The sequence below is a fragment of the Galeopterus variegatus genome, unplaced genomic scaffold (genome assembly GCF_000696425.1).
Source record: "Galeopterus variegatus unplaced genomic scaffold, G_variegatus-3.0.2 Scaffold565, whole genome shotgun sequence".
Taxonomy (NCBI): domain Eukaryota; kingdom Metazoa; phylum Chordata; class Mammalia; order Dermoptera; family Cynocephalidae; genus Galeopterus; species Galeopterus variegatus.
Window position 1 is genome coordinate 385,247 of NW_007726676.1, and position 18,613 is coordinate 403,859.

The following is an 18,613-nucleotide window of genomic DNA, read 5'->3' on the forward strand; positions in this document are numbered from 1 at the left end:
GACCGGGGTCTCTTCCCGCTCGGTTTTGTCGGCCTCTGGCTCAGGGAGGCCCAACAACTATCTAAAAAATAACTCTCCTTTCTGGTCAACCCATTGAAAACATTTAAAATAATCTTAGATTGTGACCTAAGAGTATAAACATTTCTCATCTTTTCCCAAACTTTTAATATTTGTCTTCTTAATCTTCAAGACAACTTCATGAAAATAACTGACAGGTACAAAAACACAAAGAAATGAACATAACTTCATAAAACTAATAAGAAAAAACTTGCTATGGCTTAATTTTAACCATTAGTGCCTTCAAGAGAGACCCTAGGCTTGCACCACCAGAGCATAAACTAACTGGCTTATTTTAAAAATATTAACTGGTTAGAGGGCCAGCCCGTGGATCACTTGGGAGAGTGCGGTGCTGATAACACCAAGACCAAGTGTTCAGATCCCTATATAGGGATGGCTGGTTCGCTCACTTGGGAGAGCGCGGTGCTGACAGCACCAAGTCAAGGGTTAAGATCCCCTTGCCAGTCATCTTTATAAAAAAAAACAAAAAACAAACAAACAAACAAACAAACAAACAAACAAAAAAAAAAATATATATATATATATATATATAAACTAGTTAGGAATTTCTGCATGTGAGCCTCAATGCTATGGAAGGATATTAAGATAGGTCAAGGGAAAAAAGTGCCCAGAGAAATGTACATCTGTTATTTATTGCAGATGAATAAGTATGTTGAAAAGCAGAGCATGATAAAGCTCCCATTAACAGAAGTATATAAAAAGTGCTACCTATAGAATTTTAGGGGAGAGATTAACCTCCAGCAGATGGACATCACCTTATGAAATATTCTAAAATATTGATTTGATCAACACATGTTGTACACAGGTGATGACAGTCAACGCTGTACCCCCAAAATATTTATAATCAAGTATGTTTCAATTAAAAAAAAAGACAAATAGCACATGACCTCACTCATATTTGGAATCTTAAAAAAAAAAAAGAAAGAGGAAGTATTTTATTTGTGTACTATAATATATCATGAAGCATTCTAGTTAAGAGCTAGAGCTCTGGGATCAGACAGCTATCCCTTCAAATCCCATGTGATCTTGATCAAGTACTACATAAGACTCAGAAAGCTTTAGTTACTTCATCTGTAAGATGGATGTAGTATACGTATACAAGCTTACTTCAGAAAGTTAGTGGAAAAATAGAAAAGATAATATGAATCTTTCCACAAACTTTGGGAAATACCCTTGTATACCTCATAGGACTAAATGTGGATTAAATGAGATGATACAAGGGTACTTCAAAAAGATGATGGAAAGATTCATATTATCTTTTAATTCTATTTTTCCACAAACTTTCTGAAGTACCCTTCTACAATTAAAAAAATAATATAGTGCCTGTCACATAAATGTTGGCCAATATTACTCTATTTTAAATATACAGTTTAAAAAACTGATATACAAGCAAACAAAAAATTAAAATAACATAAAATACAACTGCCCAGACATAAACACTACAATCATTTAGTGTCTATTGTTTCACAATTTTTTTTGGTACTAACTTACTTTATTTGAAGGAATGACACAAATGAAAGAAAATATGAGTGTTGACTACAACTTTCAGAAAGAGTAAAAGTAACCCCAATAATGATCACAGAAGTCCTCCCATTTTTAAAATAGCTATGGATAAGCCAGCCTAGGGCTTAGCTCTCTTTACCACTTTCTCCCAGGGTGTATTTATCAGAGACATTCTGCCATGTCAGATTCCAGGGCCCCTATCTTGTATAAATTGGTCACATGGCCATTCAATTCTTTGATGGATTTCACCTGCTCATTCAGGCAATTCATCTCAAGGAACTCACACAAGCAGGATTCATTCTGGACACTGGCTAGTTTTGTGTGGTTCCCGTAGTGACTGATTCACACTTTTTTCCAAATGTAACACATACTCCATTGCATTTATGGTCTGGTTTCCCGATATCCTGAAGGAAGATTTAGCCACCTTGCTGGTTCTGCAGCTTCCAATTTCTTAGGATGCTCCCTCTCCTCATGAGATCAGTGAAAAAAATATTTGCCAAAGTTCTTCAAAGAACTTCACAAAGTAGTAAGATATGGATAAGGAGACATGACACTCCAAGATGATCTTGGTGGTTGATAGCAGGCTCCTGTTTTACAGTTTTTTAAATAAAATTTTTCTATGTATCCTATTCTGTGATCTGTTTTATAATTCATTAAAATATCATAAATGTCTTTTTATGTTAGTGAACAGAGACCTATAGCATTTTTTTTTTCCTGACCGGTAAGGGGATCGCAACCCTTGGCACAGTGTGGTCTGCAGCATGTTCAGCCAGTGAGTGCACCGGCCATCCCAACCCGCAGCCTCAGCGCTACCAGCGCCACACTCTCCCAAGTGAGTCACGGGACCGGCCCTATAGCAACATTTTTAATGGCTGAGTAGTATTCCATTGTAACGATATAGAGTAATTTACTAAACCAATCGGTGTCTGTAAATTTTGTTCTTTTGCCCCATCATGCTGCTATTATAAAGCACTACTGTGAGGAGTGTATCTGTAAATACAACTTTGCACACTTCTCCAATTCCAGATTGGAATGTTAAAAAAATAAATCATGGAAACAGATTGCTAATTGTCAAGTTATATGACTAAAGTTTAAATCTGCATATTGCTAAACTGCCCACTGAGGTGTTAACATTTCAACCAGACCTTGAAGGGTTAGATAAGTCTGTGTGGGAAGGGACTTGTCTTTAAGTCTGTGAGTAAAGGGAGGTGATAGGAAATGTGAGGGACTATTCTAAGAAGGGTAAAAAAGCAGAGTATATCTCTTTATCTCAAACGTAATTTAAAATGTAAATATATGCCAGCTAGTAATCTGACTTGGTGATAGGCTACTATTAGGATATCAAATGACGAGAGGATGACGTCTAAAATAAAGTTCTTAGGTAGTACTCTGAGGTTGGCATTTTAATAAAAATCTGTTGACAATTATACTCGCATTATAACTTCTACTAAGAGTAACAGTATTTTTTCTTATATTTTCTTTCAATCCTTATCAGATGAATCAAGATAGAAATTTTCTTCTTGATCTGACAGAAATGTTCTAATAATACATGCCTGAGCAAGAAGAGAATACATGATGCATTTAATTTTGCTAATATAAGATATAATAAAAGATTAAAAACTACATAAAATGAATTTTAATATAGTATAACATTAATATGACTTACAGAAAATAAAACTTTTCATGAATCTTGCAAGGATGTACAGTGAATTCTTTTCTAAAAAAGAAAAATTATCTAGCAAAAATAATCCTTAAGTCATTTGGGGATAAGTTTTAAATTTATAATATACACCTATATGGAATGTAATATTACTAAAGAATATGGTTTTTCACTTTTTCATCCCTTTACATGGCCAAACTTACTATTTTAAACAGTTTAGATGGAAATCATCCTAGTAAATCTAAATCCATGGCCATATTTCATTAAGTGATTTACTGAATATAGCTTAACCTATTACTGATGACCCATGATCATCAATAAGAGCTATCGAATACTTTATGATGTCAATAAACTACTGACTTTATTCTAAAAATTCTCAGAATGCCCTTTTATTGTAGCAGGCAATTTTCTTGCTTATCCCTATCAACACATTTATAGTAGTTTTCTACTTTAGCAGGTTTTAATTTAATGCTTGCTATAACCTAAGAATATCAAGTGCCAGAAGAAACTAGCTCACCAAGCTAATACATACATGACACTTGGTCAATAAACTGCCAGTTTCATATCTCTTTCTAGAAAAAAATTCACAGGTTTTATGATAATTATGACCCTTACTGATCAAGCGCTTTTAAAAAGCTCATGTATGGATTCGGCAGTATGACAGATGCCACAAGTCTGATAACGAAAAACCAGGGTGTAAAAACGACAATTTACACCAATTACAATAAAAACTAACAAATGCTACCAAGAACAACAACATTTCTTACCATGAGCATTATGGGCTCAAAGACCCTTTGCTTAAATTTGTCTCTATTATTTCTTAGCCATAAAACAGCATCATATGTGTCACGGTATCTCTGTCTCAACTTATCTTCCTTTTGATTCATAAGACTGTCAAAACGTACAATATGATCATGTACACCTAAAATTGGAAAACAAAACAAAGTGTTATTTCTCTATAAACTTAATTACAGAAATAATCTATTAATAATACAAAAGAATGTCCTAGATCTAAAGGTTACAAACACCATTCAGCAAGTATTCTGAATAGTAGAAAAGCCTGGCCTGGACAAATTCTAAAAATTCCAAACACCTGGGCTAACAGATGATCTTGACACTATTAAAAATAAAAAAATACTAGATTTCCTATCAGAAGACAATGGCAACAGGCCTTCAAAACTGAGAGAAAAATTATTTTCAACCTAGAATTGTATATACAACGAAATCGAGAAAAGGGGATAATGAAATAAAGATATTCATATCTTCAGGGATGCAGACTCAGAAATTCTCAAGTATCTCTTTTTAGGAGATTAACCGAAGATATTCTCTAACAAAATAAGGGAATAACATAAAAGGAAGACATGGAATTCAGGAATAGGTTTATCCAACACAGAAAAGGGGAGAAATCCCAGATGACAACTACACAGGAGGCCTTGAGAACAACCAGTTTAGATGGAGGGAGCAGGATGGAAAGCTTCAGAATTCAAGAGAATGACTGATAGGATAGGGTTTTTTTCCTTCAATTTAAGAAGAGGCTAAAGCAAATGGTGTTTTTTAAAAAAGGTAAATTAAAACCTTTTAAAAAGCTATCAATAAAAGAAAATTTAATCACAATGCACTACTTGACTTGGCTGTGAACAAGTTTCATCATTGTAATAAACAATACTTAGTATTTCTAAACTTTTAGAGTTAACCCATAGAGTACATAAAACTAATTATGATTCTCAATAAAATACAAATGTTTTCAGCCTTGAAAATATAAAAACCAGAGTACAGATGAGAGAATTAGAATGTGAGAAGGGAGGAAAGTAAAAAGTAAGGATGAAATTAGTATTTTTAGCTTACCAAGTGTGCATTCAAATAATATTGACAATTGTAAAATGACACAAAAATGAGTACATTACTTATAACAATAAAAATTATTATTAATAGAATAATCCCATTTAAGAAATTATAACAGGGAGGAAAGTGTTATAAACTGAAATCTAGAGTAAATACATATCGAAAGATAATGTGTAAAACTGATTAATCAAGCAATACTAAAATAATATGATGAATACATATGAAGGACTATTAGGAAAAAAAACTGCTAAAAGAGGTAAAGTGCTTAGTCATTAGAGTGGGTCTGGAGGTGGGAAAGGGGTTCTGCCATCCTCTTCTACTTCTTTTTTTTTTTAACCATATAAAATTAAGTACTTAGATAAACAAATAAAAATGGTTTCTTTTTTTACTGATCTTAGTCATATTTATTGACCAGACAGAATATAAGATATCCTCTGTCTGAATACTGTTACAGATCTATCCACATGGTCTACAGGAAAGCAAAGCAAAGATGAAATTAGAGAGGTTTTGAGGAGCATAACCTTTTGGAAGCTTATGAAGGCCAGAATAAAGAACTTAGTTTGATCTAAATAATACTGAGTGACTCTGCAAAGAAAACAAAGCGAAGCATTTATAGAGAATTAAATCAACTGCTGTAACCTTCTTGGCAGCTGGCCAGTATGGGGATCCGAACCTGTGACATTGGTGTACTCTAACCAACTGAGCTAACCAGCCGGCTTCAACTGTTGTAATTTAACATAAGACAATGGTCAGCCTATGGCAAATCATAGGTAACTAAGGCACAAAGTTGGGAAAACTGAGCTGAGCTTCCTCAATAAGGAGACTTACATTTTAAAGAAATGATTATCAGGAGAAGCAGAAAGCCCATCAACAAAAACATATACCCATTTTATAAACATTTCTTCATTCTAATTTAAGAAAACAACTTACTCTTTTTCTCCTTCTCTAGACTCTCCCTCTCTCTTTGCTTATCAATTATCTCGCCTTCACATACTTCCTTTTCATCTTGAATTCGTCTCAGATCATTTGTAATAGCATCAATCTGGGGCTGAAGATTCTCACAGTTTTCTGTGGTCTTTAGTTCATTTTGCAAATCCTCTATCATTTTGCGAGTATTACTTATCCTTCTCTGTCGGTCATGCTCTTCATTTTGTTTTACTGTTAAAGCTTGCTGAAGTTCTTCAATCTAATAAAATAGAAGTAGGTTAGTACTTGAGATTCTTTTTTCTCTTGGTTTATAAGACTTCTGCAATAATATAGTTATAAAAATGCGAACAATCTAAGAACATGGGTGTTTTACTCACTAAAAGGCATACGGCTAGAATTAGGCTAGTAGATTACCAGTTCTACCAGACTATCTGTATCTTTGTTTTATTTGTTTACTAGTATATCCCAAATACCTAGTAGTGCTTAGCATATAATAAGCACTCATTAAATATTTGTTGAATAAACAAAATATAAAGTCAAACTGATTTCTAAATATTTATGGAAAGTAAATACAAACTATATACTGTAAGACTGAAATTAAAAGCCATGTGGTATAATATATGACAGTTTCAACAAATAATAGAAATGATAATAAAGATTATGTCACTCTATTAATTTTAAACTGAAATCAACTATTTTTTTTCTAACAAAATGATCTTCTACCAACACTTCAGACTAATATTGTGAGATTTTAATTATCAATCAATATGTGCTTAGATTTCTTGATTTATGTTCAGGGTAAATTACTTTTTAAAAGCCAAATACATAAGTTGCTACCAGATATGTCAGTGAACTTTGATCAAAACCATAGTCTATCTAAAACAGAGTTAAAATTTTCTTTAGCACATACACACACAGGCAGAAACAAATACACACTTATATACCCAATTTATTTTTTTACGAGAATTCTGTACTAAAATAGATAAGACTAACATATCACATAATCTGTTTATTAGCTGGCCGTATTTCCAAATCACATTTATTCCCTCTCCTTTCCCATTATAAAAGTTATAATATATTCATTATAGAAAACGTGGAAAATACACTCATAACAAATAAAAATCACCTATAAATTTAATGTCCTTAAACTTCTATATTTTAATGCCTACTTATGTCTTTAGAACATATATTTTTTACTAAATGGCATCACTAAAAATGTATTGAGAGCAGTTTCCCATTATCCCCAAGTCCTTGCAAAATAATTTTTTTTTTTTGGGTCTTTTTTCGTGACCGGCAACAGATCGCAACCCTCAGTGTCGCACCCATACCGGACCGGGACCGGCAACGGGATCGCAACCCTCGGTGCTGCGCCCGCACCTCGCTCAGCCAGTGAGCAGCCGGTCTGTATGTGGGATCCGAACCCTCGGCGGGAGCGCCGCCGTGCTCCCAAGCGGCGCACTGTAGCAGTGCGCCACCGGGCCAGCCGCAAAATAAAATTTTAACACCTGCATGATGTCTTGTTATATGGAGATACCACAATTTAATTCATTTGCCACCTTTATCCAAGAAATTACTATGACTAATCACATTTCCTATCATGACTAATACCCATGTTTAGCTAAGGCACACTAAGTCTTAAACCTCTTAGATCAAACATCTTCACTAGGATACTATCCCCATACTGCTCTACGAGTATATCTTCAATTTCTTGGAATGTTCCTTCCTCTTGTTCTAAATAAAACTTGGCTATTCCTGTAAGTCACTTCTCCCTAGAGCCCTCTCAACTCTCAATTGATGACCTTTTCCTGCCATAAACCATTATTTCAGGACTGAGGCGTGGGGAGGGTGTCCTGATTGGCCCCCACTATACTCCTTCCTCCTTTACCAGAGCCCCACTTCAGTTCCTTTGAAGACCATGGGATCAGACATTGCCACTGATTATCCTTGTTGCTATGTTAACTACCTCCCTCAAAATTCTCCCCCCCCATTCATTCACTGATGACTTTGTCATCTGATTCATTCTCCCTCCATCTCCATCACTATGCATGTCATCATGTGATTTCAACATACATACAGAATATCAATCTAACTCTTTGGTCTCTGTGTTCCTTTACTTCTTCAACTTCAACTGTTTGTTTCCCTAACCCCTCCTCAGCCATTTTCCGTACTGGAAGAGAAGAAAGTGGCTGAGAAGGGTGATCATGTACATCACCCAAAATCACACCACCCCTGAAAACTTTATTACCCCAATCCTACTCTTTGATCACCATTTCCTTTCCTTCCATTTTACTCACTCTGGTAGTCCTATTCTAATTATCCTTTGACTCCACAGGGTCCTGCAATCCACTGACCCTACTATCTTTTCACAATCCATCATTCCCTTCATTTCTTTCTTTAAACAGATGAAGTTCCACAACCCAGCACTATAACCACTCCCTTGCAAAGACCCCTTGACCCTCCATTCCTATGTCACATCAGCCAGGAAAATGCCTGGTCCTAATTAAACCTAACTATATGCCTTCTATCTGTCTATATCTAAGCAACTGAACTAATGGGGGAAACTCTTAAAAAACTGGTCTCACTTTAAATTTATGGCCACAAAACTTAAGGCACTCAAAACTGCTAGACAAATGTATTACTCTTCTTTAATAAATGTGTGCTCTCACTCTCAGATGAGTTCATACCTTTCCTCCTTCCTCAGTCCTTTATTGCTGCCCTCTCTCTACTCACTCGGCTAAAGACCTTGCCTCACGGTCTGTTAACAGAATAATTAAAATCAGAGTACTCCCTCCTTTTCCTGCTTTCAAATCCATCACTCTACCTACAACTGTATTCAATCTGCTATATTTTATACAATATGACTCTCTGTAGCCACCTAAATCTAATCCCTTCAAGGACACTCCAGAGTGGTGCTTCTGAAATTATTTATGATAGAGAACCATTTTTTTAAAAATTCTCAGCCATCACGTCAACGTTTATAAATTACAATTAAAAAAAATTACCAACAATCAATTTGGAAAACAGTTAATGCCTTAAAAAGTTGAATGTACATCTATGATATTTTACTACAGAGAAATTGTCCCAGAGAAATGAAAGCATATATCCATATAAAAAGCTGTATAAAAATACTCATGGAAACTTTACTGGTAATAGCACAAAGCAAGAAACACCATAAATATCCATTAATAGGTGAATGGGTGAACAAAATGTAATCTCAAGAAAAATGAAAAATATACCACACTGAAGGAAAATAAAAATACATCAAAATTTGTGAGGCACAGCTAAAGCAGTGATGAGAGTAAAATTTATAGCAGTAAGTGCATACACAAGAGAAGAGGAAAACTCTCAAATCAATAATCTAAGCTTCCACCTCAAGAACCTTTGGAGAAAAAAGAGCAAAGTATACCCACATTAAGCAGAATAATGAAAATAATGAAGATAGCAATAGACATCAATGAAACTGAAAACAAAAAAATAGAGAAAATCAATGAAACAAAGACCTGGTTCCCTGAAAAGACTAAAATTGACAAACCTCTAGCCAGACTGACCAAAAAGAAAAAAAAAAGACAGAGGAAACACAAATTTCCAATATCAGGAACGAAAGAAGGGTATCACTACAGACTCAAGAGATATCAAAGGATAAAAGAATTTATGCCCACATAAATCTGGCAACTTAGACAAAATGGACCACTTGCTCAAAAACAAACAAACGAACAAAACCCCCACAAACTACCACAACTAATCAAATATGAAATAGATTATTTGAATAGCCCTATAACTATTAAGGAAATTTAATTCATAATTTTAAAATTCCCCCCAAAAGAAATGCCTAGGCCCAGAGAGTTCCGTTTGAGAACTATACAAAATGTCTAAAGAAGAATTAACACCAATTCTATATAATCTCTTCCAGAAATAGAAAAGGAGGGATGACTTCTCAATTCCTTTTATCAAGTTAGTTATTATCCTAATACTAAAAGCAGACAGACAGTACAAAAACAAAAGTATAAAACAAAACTGTATCCCTTATGAATACAGATGCAAAAATCCTTTTACAAAATGTTGGCAAATAGAATTAAGCAGTATGTAAAAAGAATTATACACTTATACACCACAACCAAGTGGGGTTTATTTCAGAGATGCAAGGTTGATTTGATATTCAAAAATCAATATAATCCATTGTATTAACAGGCAAAAATATATATATGATCAAATCAATAGATGCAGAAAAGCATTTGACAAAATTGAACACCCGTTCATGATAAAAATTCTCAGAAATATAGAAATATGTATAGGAACCTCCTGAATCTGATAAAGAGCATGTTTAAAGCTACAGCCAACGGTGAAAAACTGAAAGCTTTCCTCCTAAGATCAGGAATAAGGTCAGGATGTCTGTGCTCACCACTCATTCAACATAGTACTGGAAGTTCTTGACAGTGGAATAAGGTAAGGAAAGGAAACTAAATCAGAAAGGAAGAAATAAAGCTGTCCCCATGTGTAGAAGACATGATTTTCTATATAGAAAAATCCCAAGGAATCTATCAAAATAAAAAAAAAGAGAAAAAGGAAAAGACAGACTGAGGTCTAAATCTAACAAAACAGAGAACTTGTATGTTGAAAACTACACAATGCTGATGAAAGAAATCAAAGATCTAAATAAATGGAAACATGCCATGTTCATAGATCAGAGGACTCAACATAGTAAAGATTTCAATTTTCCCCAAAGGTTTAATGGGATCCCTATAAAAACCCCAGCAACATTTTTCTGTAGATCTAGAAAAGATTTGGATGTCATCAGGGACAGTGAAGTAAGAAACTCGGAAAATCCTTTCCTCCATAAGAGCAATGAGAACATTGGCAAAAACTGTCAAAGTTAACTTTTTCAGAACTCTGGAGTTACCAAATGCTTTCAACAATCTGGGAAGTGCTTATTAAAAAAAATAATAATAACTGAATCTTAGTAAAGACAGCAAGCTTTACTAAGCATACATTTGGAATATGCCCTATTCCTGAACCCCTCTTCCCATTTCCATGGAAGTCTTGAAAACCAACAGCCCAAGAGCCACTGGAGAGATATGAGAGCTCTTTTAAATTATCATTCTCAGAGAATTATTGTTATCTGATGTGTCTGGCAGTTTCCTAGAAAACCTCACTTGTGAGGCTTGTCTTTATCTAACCCAACTCACAGCTTACCCAGTGCAAACAAACTTTTCATTGGACACATTTGTCAAAAACAATCAGTGGCAATTGTTTAACACTGCACCTGCCTGAGGTGGGATAACAGACGCAACAAACAATAAGCTAACCAAAAGTATTAAAAGGAAAAGCTGGAGAATGAGATGTCTATTTGAGGTTTCGGAAGCTCCTAGGAATCTAGAGGGCCACATACATGAGTAGGACTGTGTACATGCCGATTGTGCACATGCTCCAGAAGGACCTGAAAGGGCCCTAAGCCCCTAATTCTGTTTCACCTTTAAGCTCTGTGCAAATAGGAAGTGAAGGGTGAGACAGTTATAAACTAGAACTGAAAATTAACCAAAGTTTTCAACAATTGGTGAGGCATTTATTCAAGAAAAGTGATTGAATCTCAGCTAAAAATAAGAACACTACCCTACCGAGTATTGAAGATATGACCCAAAATGCACACAGAGACCCTCATCAAAGACTGGGAGACATACTGTTTCCACATATTTAAGGAAATATCTGTCCAGTCATTAGCTGTCCACTAAACTAAGCAGTGACTTCAGCAGCCGCTTACGACAAAGAATATAGACTTTACAGAATTAGGAAGGTCACTAAACAAAGAGCAACAAAATGAAGCCTTGGGGAGGGAAGGAGGACTGAGAGCTGCCACATTATGTTTTTTAAACTTTCCAGTTCCAACAAAAAATTATAACACATTCAAAGATACAAGAAAGTATGGCCAATACACATAAAAATAAAAACCAATCAACAGATCAATAGAAATCCCTGAGGAAGTCCAGAAATGGACTTACAAGACAAAGTCTTTAAAGCAGCTACTTTAAATATGTTCAGTGAAAAAAAGGAAATCATGTCTAAAGAACCAAAGGAAAGTAAGAGAACAATGTCTCACTGAATAGAGAATCTCAATAAAGACATAGAAATGATAAAAAAAAAAAAAGCAAACTAGAAATTTTGGAATTGAAAAGCATAGTAACAGATGTGAAAGATTCACCAGAAAGGCTCAACAGCAGATCTGAACAGGCACAACAAAGAATAAGTGAACTTGAAGACAGGTCAATGGAAATTATCCAATCTGATGAACAGAAAGAACAAAGAATGAAGAACAATGAACAGAATCTCTGAGATCTGTGGGACATCATCACATATGAAAATATGCATAACAGGAGTCTCAGAAGGAGAGAAGAGAAAAAAAGAGGCAGAAAGAATTCTAAAAGAAATAATGGCCCCAAACTTCCGAACTTTGATTAAAAAAACATTAATCTGCACCTAAGAAGCTCAGTATTTTCCAAGCAGGATAAATTCAAGGAGATTCTCACCTAGAAATATCATAGTTAACTATTAGAAATCAAAGACGGGGCCGAGCCCATGGCGCACTCGGGAGGGTGCAGCACTGGGAGCGCGGTGGCGCTCCCACCGCGGGTTCGGATCCTATATAGGGATGACCGGTTCGCTCACAGCGCTCACTGGCTGAGCGCGGTGCGGCCGGTCTCAAAAAGGACAAAAAAAAAAAGAAATCAAAGACAAAGAGAAACTTTAAAAGTAAGAAAAAAGTGACTCATCAAGCACAAGATCCTCGATAAGATTAACAGCCGACTTCTCATCAGAAGCCATGGAGGCCAGAAGGCAGTGAAACGTCATAATCAAAGTGCTAAAGGAAAACTAAAAATTCTATATCCAGGGCCGGCCCGGTGGCGCACTGCTACAGTGCGCCACTTGGGAGCGTGGTAGCGCTCCCGCCAAGGGTTCGGATCCCACATACAGACCGGTTCCCGCTCACTGGCTGAGCGAGGTGTGGGTGCAACACCGAGGGTTGCGATCCCGTTGCCGGTCCCGGTCCGGGCGCGACACTGAGGGTTGCGATCCGTTGCTGGACACGAAAAAAGACAAAAAGGAAAAAAAAAAAATTTCTATATCCAGCAAAACTATCCTTCAAAAACAAAAAAGAATTTAAGATTAGTCCCAGATAAACAAAAACAGAGAGAATCTGTCACTAGTAGACCTGCCCTCAAGAAACACTAAAGGTAGTTTCTTAGGCTGAAATGAAAAGATTCCTGACTTTACGCTAATGAGGTAACTCTTGGCAGGGTCCATACAGAGAGCTTCAGAATGTGGGCTGGTTATCTAAGGAACTAACCACTGGAGGAGGGTGGAACTTTCAGCCCTACCCACTGGCCTCAAGGAAGGGAGAAAGGCTGTAGATTGAGCAAAATCACCAATGGCCAATGATTTAATCAATCGTGCCTATGTAATGAAACTTTGATAAAAATCTCTTGAACAAGGTTGGGGAGCTTCTCATTGGTGAATGCTGGGAAGGTGGCATGCCCAGAGAAGGAATGGAAATTTTGCACTATCCCACAACCCATACTTGTCCTATGCATCTCTCTGTTCCTCAGTTGTATCCTATCTAATAAACTGGTAATCACTCACTATGGCACTTTCCTGAGTTCTGTGACATGTTCTAGCACATCATTGAACCTGAAGTAGGGGTTGTTGGAATCCCTGAAGTTGTAGCCAATTCAGAATTATGGTAGCTAGAGATCTAAGACTTATGACAGGCATCTAAAGTGAGGGCAGTCTTAGAGTATGGAGCCCTTAATTGCAAGGTCTGCCCTAACTGAACTGAACTGAACTGAATTGGAGGACACCCAGCTGGTGTCAGAAAGGCAAAGCATTGTTACAAAAATGAAACTGTATAATGAAATAAGTATAAAACTATGTTGATGGGCTTATAATGATTAAAACTGTAATTTGCAGGGAGAATGGAATGGAGCTACACAGGAGCAAAGTTTTATATACCATTGAAATTAAGTTGGTATTAAATCTGAACTAGATTACTATAAATTAATACTGAATTAATCAATTAATTGAAAGCTTACAGTGACAAGAAAACAGGACAAAAAATATATATATTTAAAGAAACAAGGGGATTAAAATTAACAACAGAAAATATCTATTAACATTAAAAAAGGCAGGCCGGCCCGGTGGCACACTGGAGAGTGCGCCGCTTGCGAGCACGGTGGCGCTCCCGCCGAGGGTTCGGATCCCATGTGGAGACCAGTTCCCACTCACTGGCTGAGCGCGGTGTGGGCGCAACACCGAGGGTTGCAATCCCGTTACCGGTCAGTAAAAAAAAAAAAGACCAAAAAAAAAAAAAAAAGGCAATAATGGAAGAATAGAGGAACAAAAAAGACATAATACACATAGAAAATGAATTAGCAAAATGGCACATGTAAATCCTTCCTTGTCAGTAACTACATTAAAGTAAATCCATTAAATACTCCAATAAAAGGCAAAGATTGTCAGAATAGATTAAAAACTATTATCCACCTATCGACTTTACAAGAGATACATTTTAGAGCCAAAGACACAAATAGATCTAAAGAAAAAGGATATACAGTCAAAATGGGACTCTATTTCCTCTCTCCTAGCAATGCTCACTTCAGTAAAAGGCATCACTATCCATTAACTGTAAAGTCAAAAAGTTAAATATGATCTTGATTCTTCCTAATTCAATCCTTATATATCTACTCCCTCAACAAGTTTTGTTGTTTCAATTTCCTAAATTCATATATTAACTGCTACCATCCCAGTTTAAGCCACCATTATATCTTTTGCCTGGACTACTGTAATACCCTCCTAACTGACCTTCCTGCTTTTATTCTTGCCCCATATGGTCCATTTGCCATAAGGCATTCCAAAGAGCTTTTGAAAAATAAATACTATTTCTGCCTGGCTGAAAAACTTCCAAAGCCTTCTCATGGATTCTCACTACATTGAGAATCAAATTCAATTTCTTTTTTCTACAATGTTTGATCTAATATGGTCTCTGCCTACTTCTCATATCAGTTACTTCTCAGGAATAATACTGGACCCAAGGGGACATTGAGGCAAGACTGTCAAAGTGTTGAGAAAAAACAATTTGTAACTTAGAATTCACTACCCAGCCTAATATATTTCACAGTGCAAAAACAGACATTTTCCGACATACGAGGACTCAGAAAGTTCACCACCCAAAAAGCCTCTCAGAGACCTATAGAAGATAAAATCCAGCAAGAAAAAAAAAATCCTTATCTACTCAAAGAGGAAGCCAGAACTGTGACATAAGAAGCAACATGATCAAATAAACCAATAAAACATATTATTAAATATAAATACTGACAGTAAAAAGTAACATTTTAAATAACTGACAAGTCAAATTTCTGATGATATTAACATGGGAGTGGAGGAAGAGGCAATAAAAGCTTGCTAATAAGCTTTTTATCTTAATTAGGTGGAAGTATAAAAATACTGATTAATTTTTGTTAGAAAAATGTTAAATTTTCATAGTAGGCCTAGAATATGTAACTTTCAACCTACAGAATAACAAATGGGATAAGAAAACTTTTTCAACAGCAACAGAAACTAGAAAAGGGAGCAGGAGAAATAAAACAAAAAACAGTGTAAGTAGAAAATATAATAGTAAATGTAAATTATTTATACTCTTTTTTCAAAAGTTTCAAACCAAATTGAAAAAAATTTCACAACAAAACACAGTATATGTTTACTTATAGCAGATGAAATAAATCAAAACATGATGCAGAAAAATAACAAAGCTTTAAAATACAAGAAGCAAAAACTAATACAATTACAATGAAAAATAGACAAATCTACACTCATAGGAGATACTGACACTTTAAAAACATATATATCAGGGCCGGTGCGCCGCTTGGGAGCGTGGTGGCGCTCCCGCCAGGGGTTCGGATCCCACATACAGACCGGTTTCCGCTCACTGGCTGAGCGAGGTGCGGGCGCAACACCGAGGGCTGCGATCCCGTTGCCGGTCCCGGTCCGGTACGGGCGTGACACTGAGGGTTGCGATCCGTTGCCGGACACGAAAAAAAAAAAAAGACAAAAAAACCCCCCAAAAAACATACATATCAAAGAGGTAAAAAATAAAGTAAAGCATTTGAGTAATATAATTATAGTAAGCTTGTTTAACATATATATATGTGTGTATATGTGCATCTCCACACCAAAAGACAGAATGCACATTATTTTCAAATATATATAGTACATGTACAAAAACCAAATATACAATAAAAGTCTAAAAGATGCCTCAAAAAATTCCAAAAAAGTCATAAAGGCCACATTTATTGACCATAAAGCAGTATAACTAAAACTCTAAATAAAAAAAGCTTAAAAATTCTGTATCTACAGAAATTAAAACAATAAGAACTCCTAAGTAACGTTAAATAAATGAAAACATTAAAATGAAAATGATAAAAATCTTAAACTGAAAAAAAAATAAAAACACGTCAATACATGTGAGATGTAGCCAAATGATACCAAAAAAAATTATATCCTAAAATGCATTTCTTAAAAATTACAAGCTAAAAATGAAAAAACTAAACTTTTTAATTCAAGTCTTTAAAAACTTAAAAAAAAAAAAATACTCAAACAAAGCAGAAAAAGAAATTAAGAAAGTTAAAGTATAAATTCTTAAGTGGGAGAGTTCCGGTCAAGATGGCGGAATATGGCCGGCCCGGTGGCGCACTCGGTAGAGAGCGGTGCTTGGGAGTGTGGTGGCGCTCCCGCCGAGGGTTCGGATCCCATATAGAGACTGGTCCGCTCACTGGTTGAGCGCGGTGCGGGCGCGACACCGAGGGTTGCGATCCCATTACCGGTCACGAAAAAAGACAAAAAAAAAAAAAAGATGGCGGAATAGACAATACCAGCATCACTCTCTCCCACAAATCAACCAATTTACAACTATAAAAATGTAACATCAGCCAAGCTGAGACCCCTGGAGCTCAGAGGAAGAGGAGGAGAGACCTACGGAGTTCATGAAGGCAGGAGAAACCATGATGAGTGAAAGAAAAAAACTGCTCTGAGTGTTTCAGGCTGCAGTCATTTTAAGGCTGGAGCTGCAGAGCGCATGGAGCAGGAGCCGGCAGAAGCCACAGCTGTGCCCTTCAGATGGAGTTGCTTGGAGGCATCAGGGAAGAAGAGGGCCTTGGCAGCCCCCAGGACAGCAAGACCACTAATAGGGTTCCCATGGATCCACGCAGGAGCGAGGAGCCAGAACAAGTTTAAAAAGGGAGCCATTCAGAGGCCGGTGAGTCATCGCAAGGGACTGGTGCAGGGCCCGTCCCATGGGAAGCATTTGGAGCACAGGAGGTGGAGGAGATGGGCCCACCACGAGAACACTGGGACACAGCAAGGACAGCCAACCTGCCCCCCAATCAGTGCAGGACGACTCAGAGGAGACTGGTCAGGAATGCAGAATTGCATGGGGTGCAGTCTGATGAAAAAACTGAGGCCCAGATCAGTTTCTACACAACCCAGATCCCCCAGTCTCTGGAGAGCCAGAAGTACCTATAAGGTCAACCATTAAACCCTGAGCTGCACAAAAAGTCTTCCCTGTGGAAACAGCAGCAAAGTAGCAATTTAGCTCAACCACACAGCTCAAGTACTGGTTCCCACAGGAAGTTCCCCTGTTTTAGAAGTACACAAAGGACAAAAAATCAGTGCTGGCCCAGGTACACCACCAGTGCCTTGGGGCCTGCCAGGGGACATGAGGCACGCAGAAGGAGACAGGAACCCCCTCCCCCAACCAGGCACACCATGCTAGCTCCTCGGGGCCTGCCTGGGGACCCAAGTCATGGAGAAGGGGACCAGACCCCCTCCCACAACCAGGTACACAGCTCCAGCGCCTTGGGGCCCGCCCAGTGACCTGAGGCATGGAGCCGGGGACCAGACACACCCCACAACCAGGCACAATGCCAGCGCCAAGGAGCATGCCAAAAACATCACCTCCATGTGGGTGGCCCACCACAGCCACCACAATAACCATGACTGCTGTGAAAGCAGCTAGATGCCACAACCTCCACACAGATGGTCCACCAGCCACTGGAGCACATTGACACAAGGAGAGTCACCAGCAGAGATAAAGAAAAAAAGAGGATGTCTCCGTCCACCGAGCCCATTTCAGAGTGACAGAAGAAGCATCTGCTCTGTGATAATATTGGGGGACCTGATCACACCTCTCAGCATTGTACAGATCATTTAGGCAACAAGTCAACAGAGTAACCATTATTCTTTCAGAAGGAAAGAAGAAATCTAGGGTAATTGGGGGGGGGGAGAGATTGTACAAGAGGCATAAAGAATAATTACAATTTGTAACAATATATATGCTAGTAATATTGATTTGATCAACATATCTCAATGTTGAACCCCAAAAATATGTATAATCAATTTTGATTCAATAAATAAATTAAAATAAAAAAATAAATTATGAAGTAGACAATAAAAAAGTGAGGCTGAATTTTTTAAAAGATCATTTGAAAAGACTTATAAAAGTGACAAGCCTTGGGCCGGCCCGGTGGCGCACTGCTACAGTGCACCGCTTGGGAGTGCGGTGGC

At 37.0% G+C, this 18,613-nt stretch overlaps 1 protein-coding gene across 1 annotated transcript in view; it reads right to left on the reverse strand.

Moving 5' to 3' along the window:
* SMC5 (structural maintenance of chromosomes 5) overlaps positions 1–18,613 on the reverse strand; it is a 97,632-nt gene that overhangs the window by 47,556 nt on the left and 31,463 nt on the right. The window contains exons 9-10 of the mRNA XM_008570047.1: positions 6,014–6,269; positions 4,009–4,163 (exon numbers count right to left, since the gene is read on the reverse strand). Of these exons, the coding sequence (XP_008568269.1) occupies positions 4,009–4,163; positions 6,014–6,269 (411 nt within the window). The remainder of the gene's footprint in view (positions 1–4,008; positions 4,164–6,013; positions 6,270–18,613) is intronic.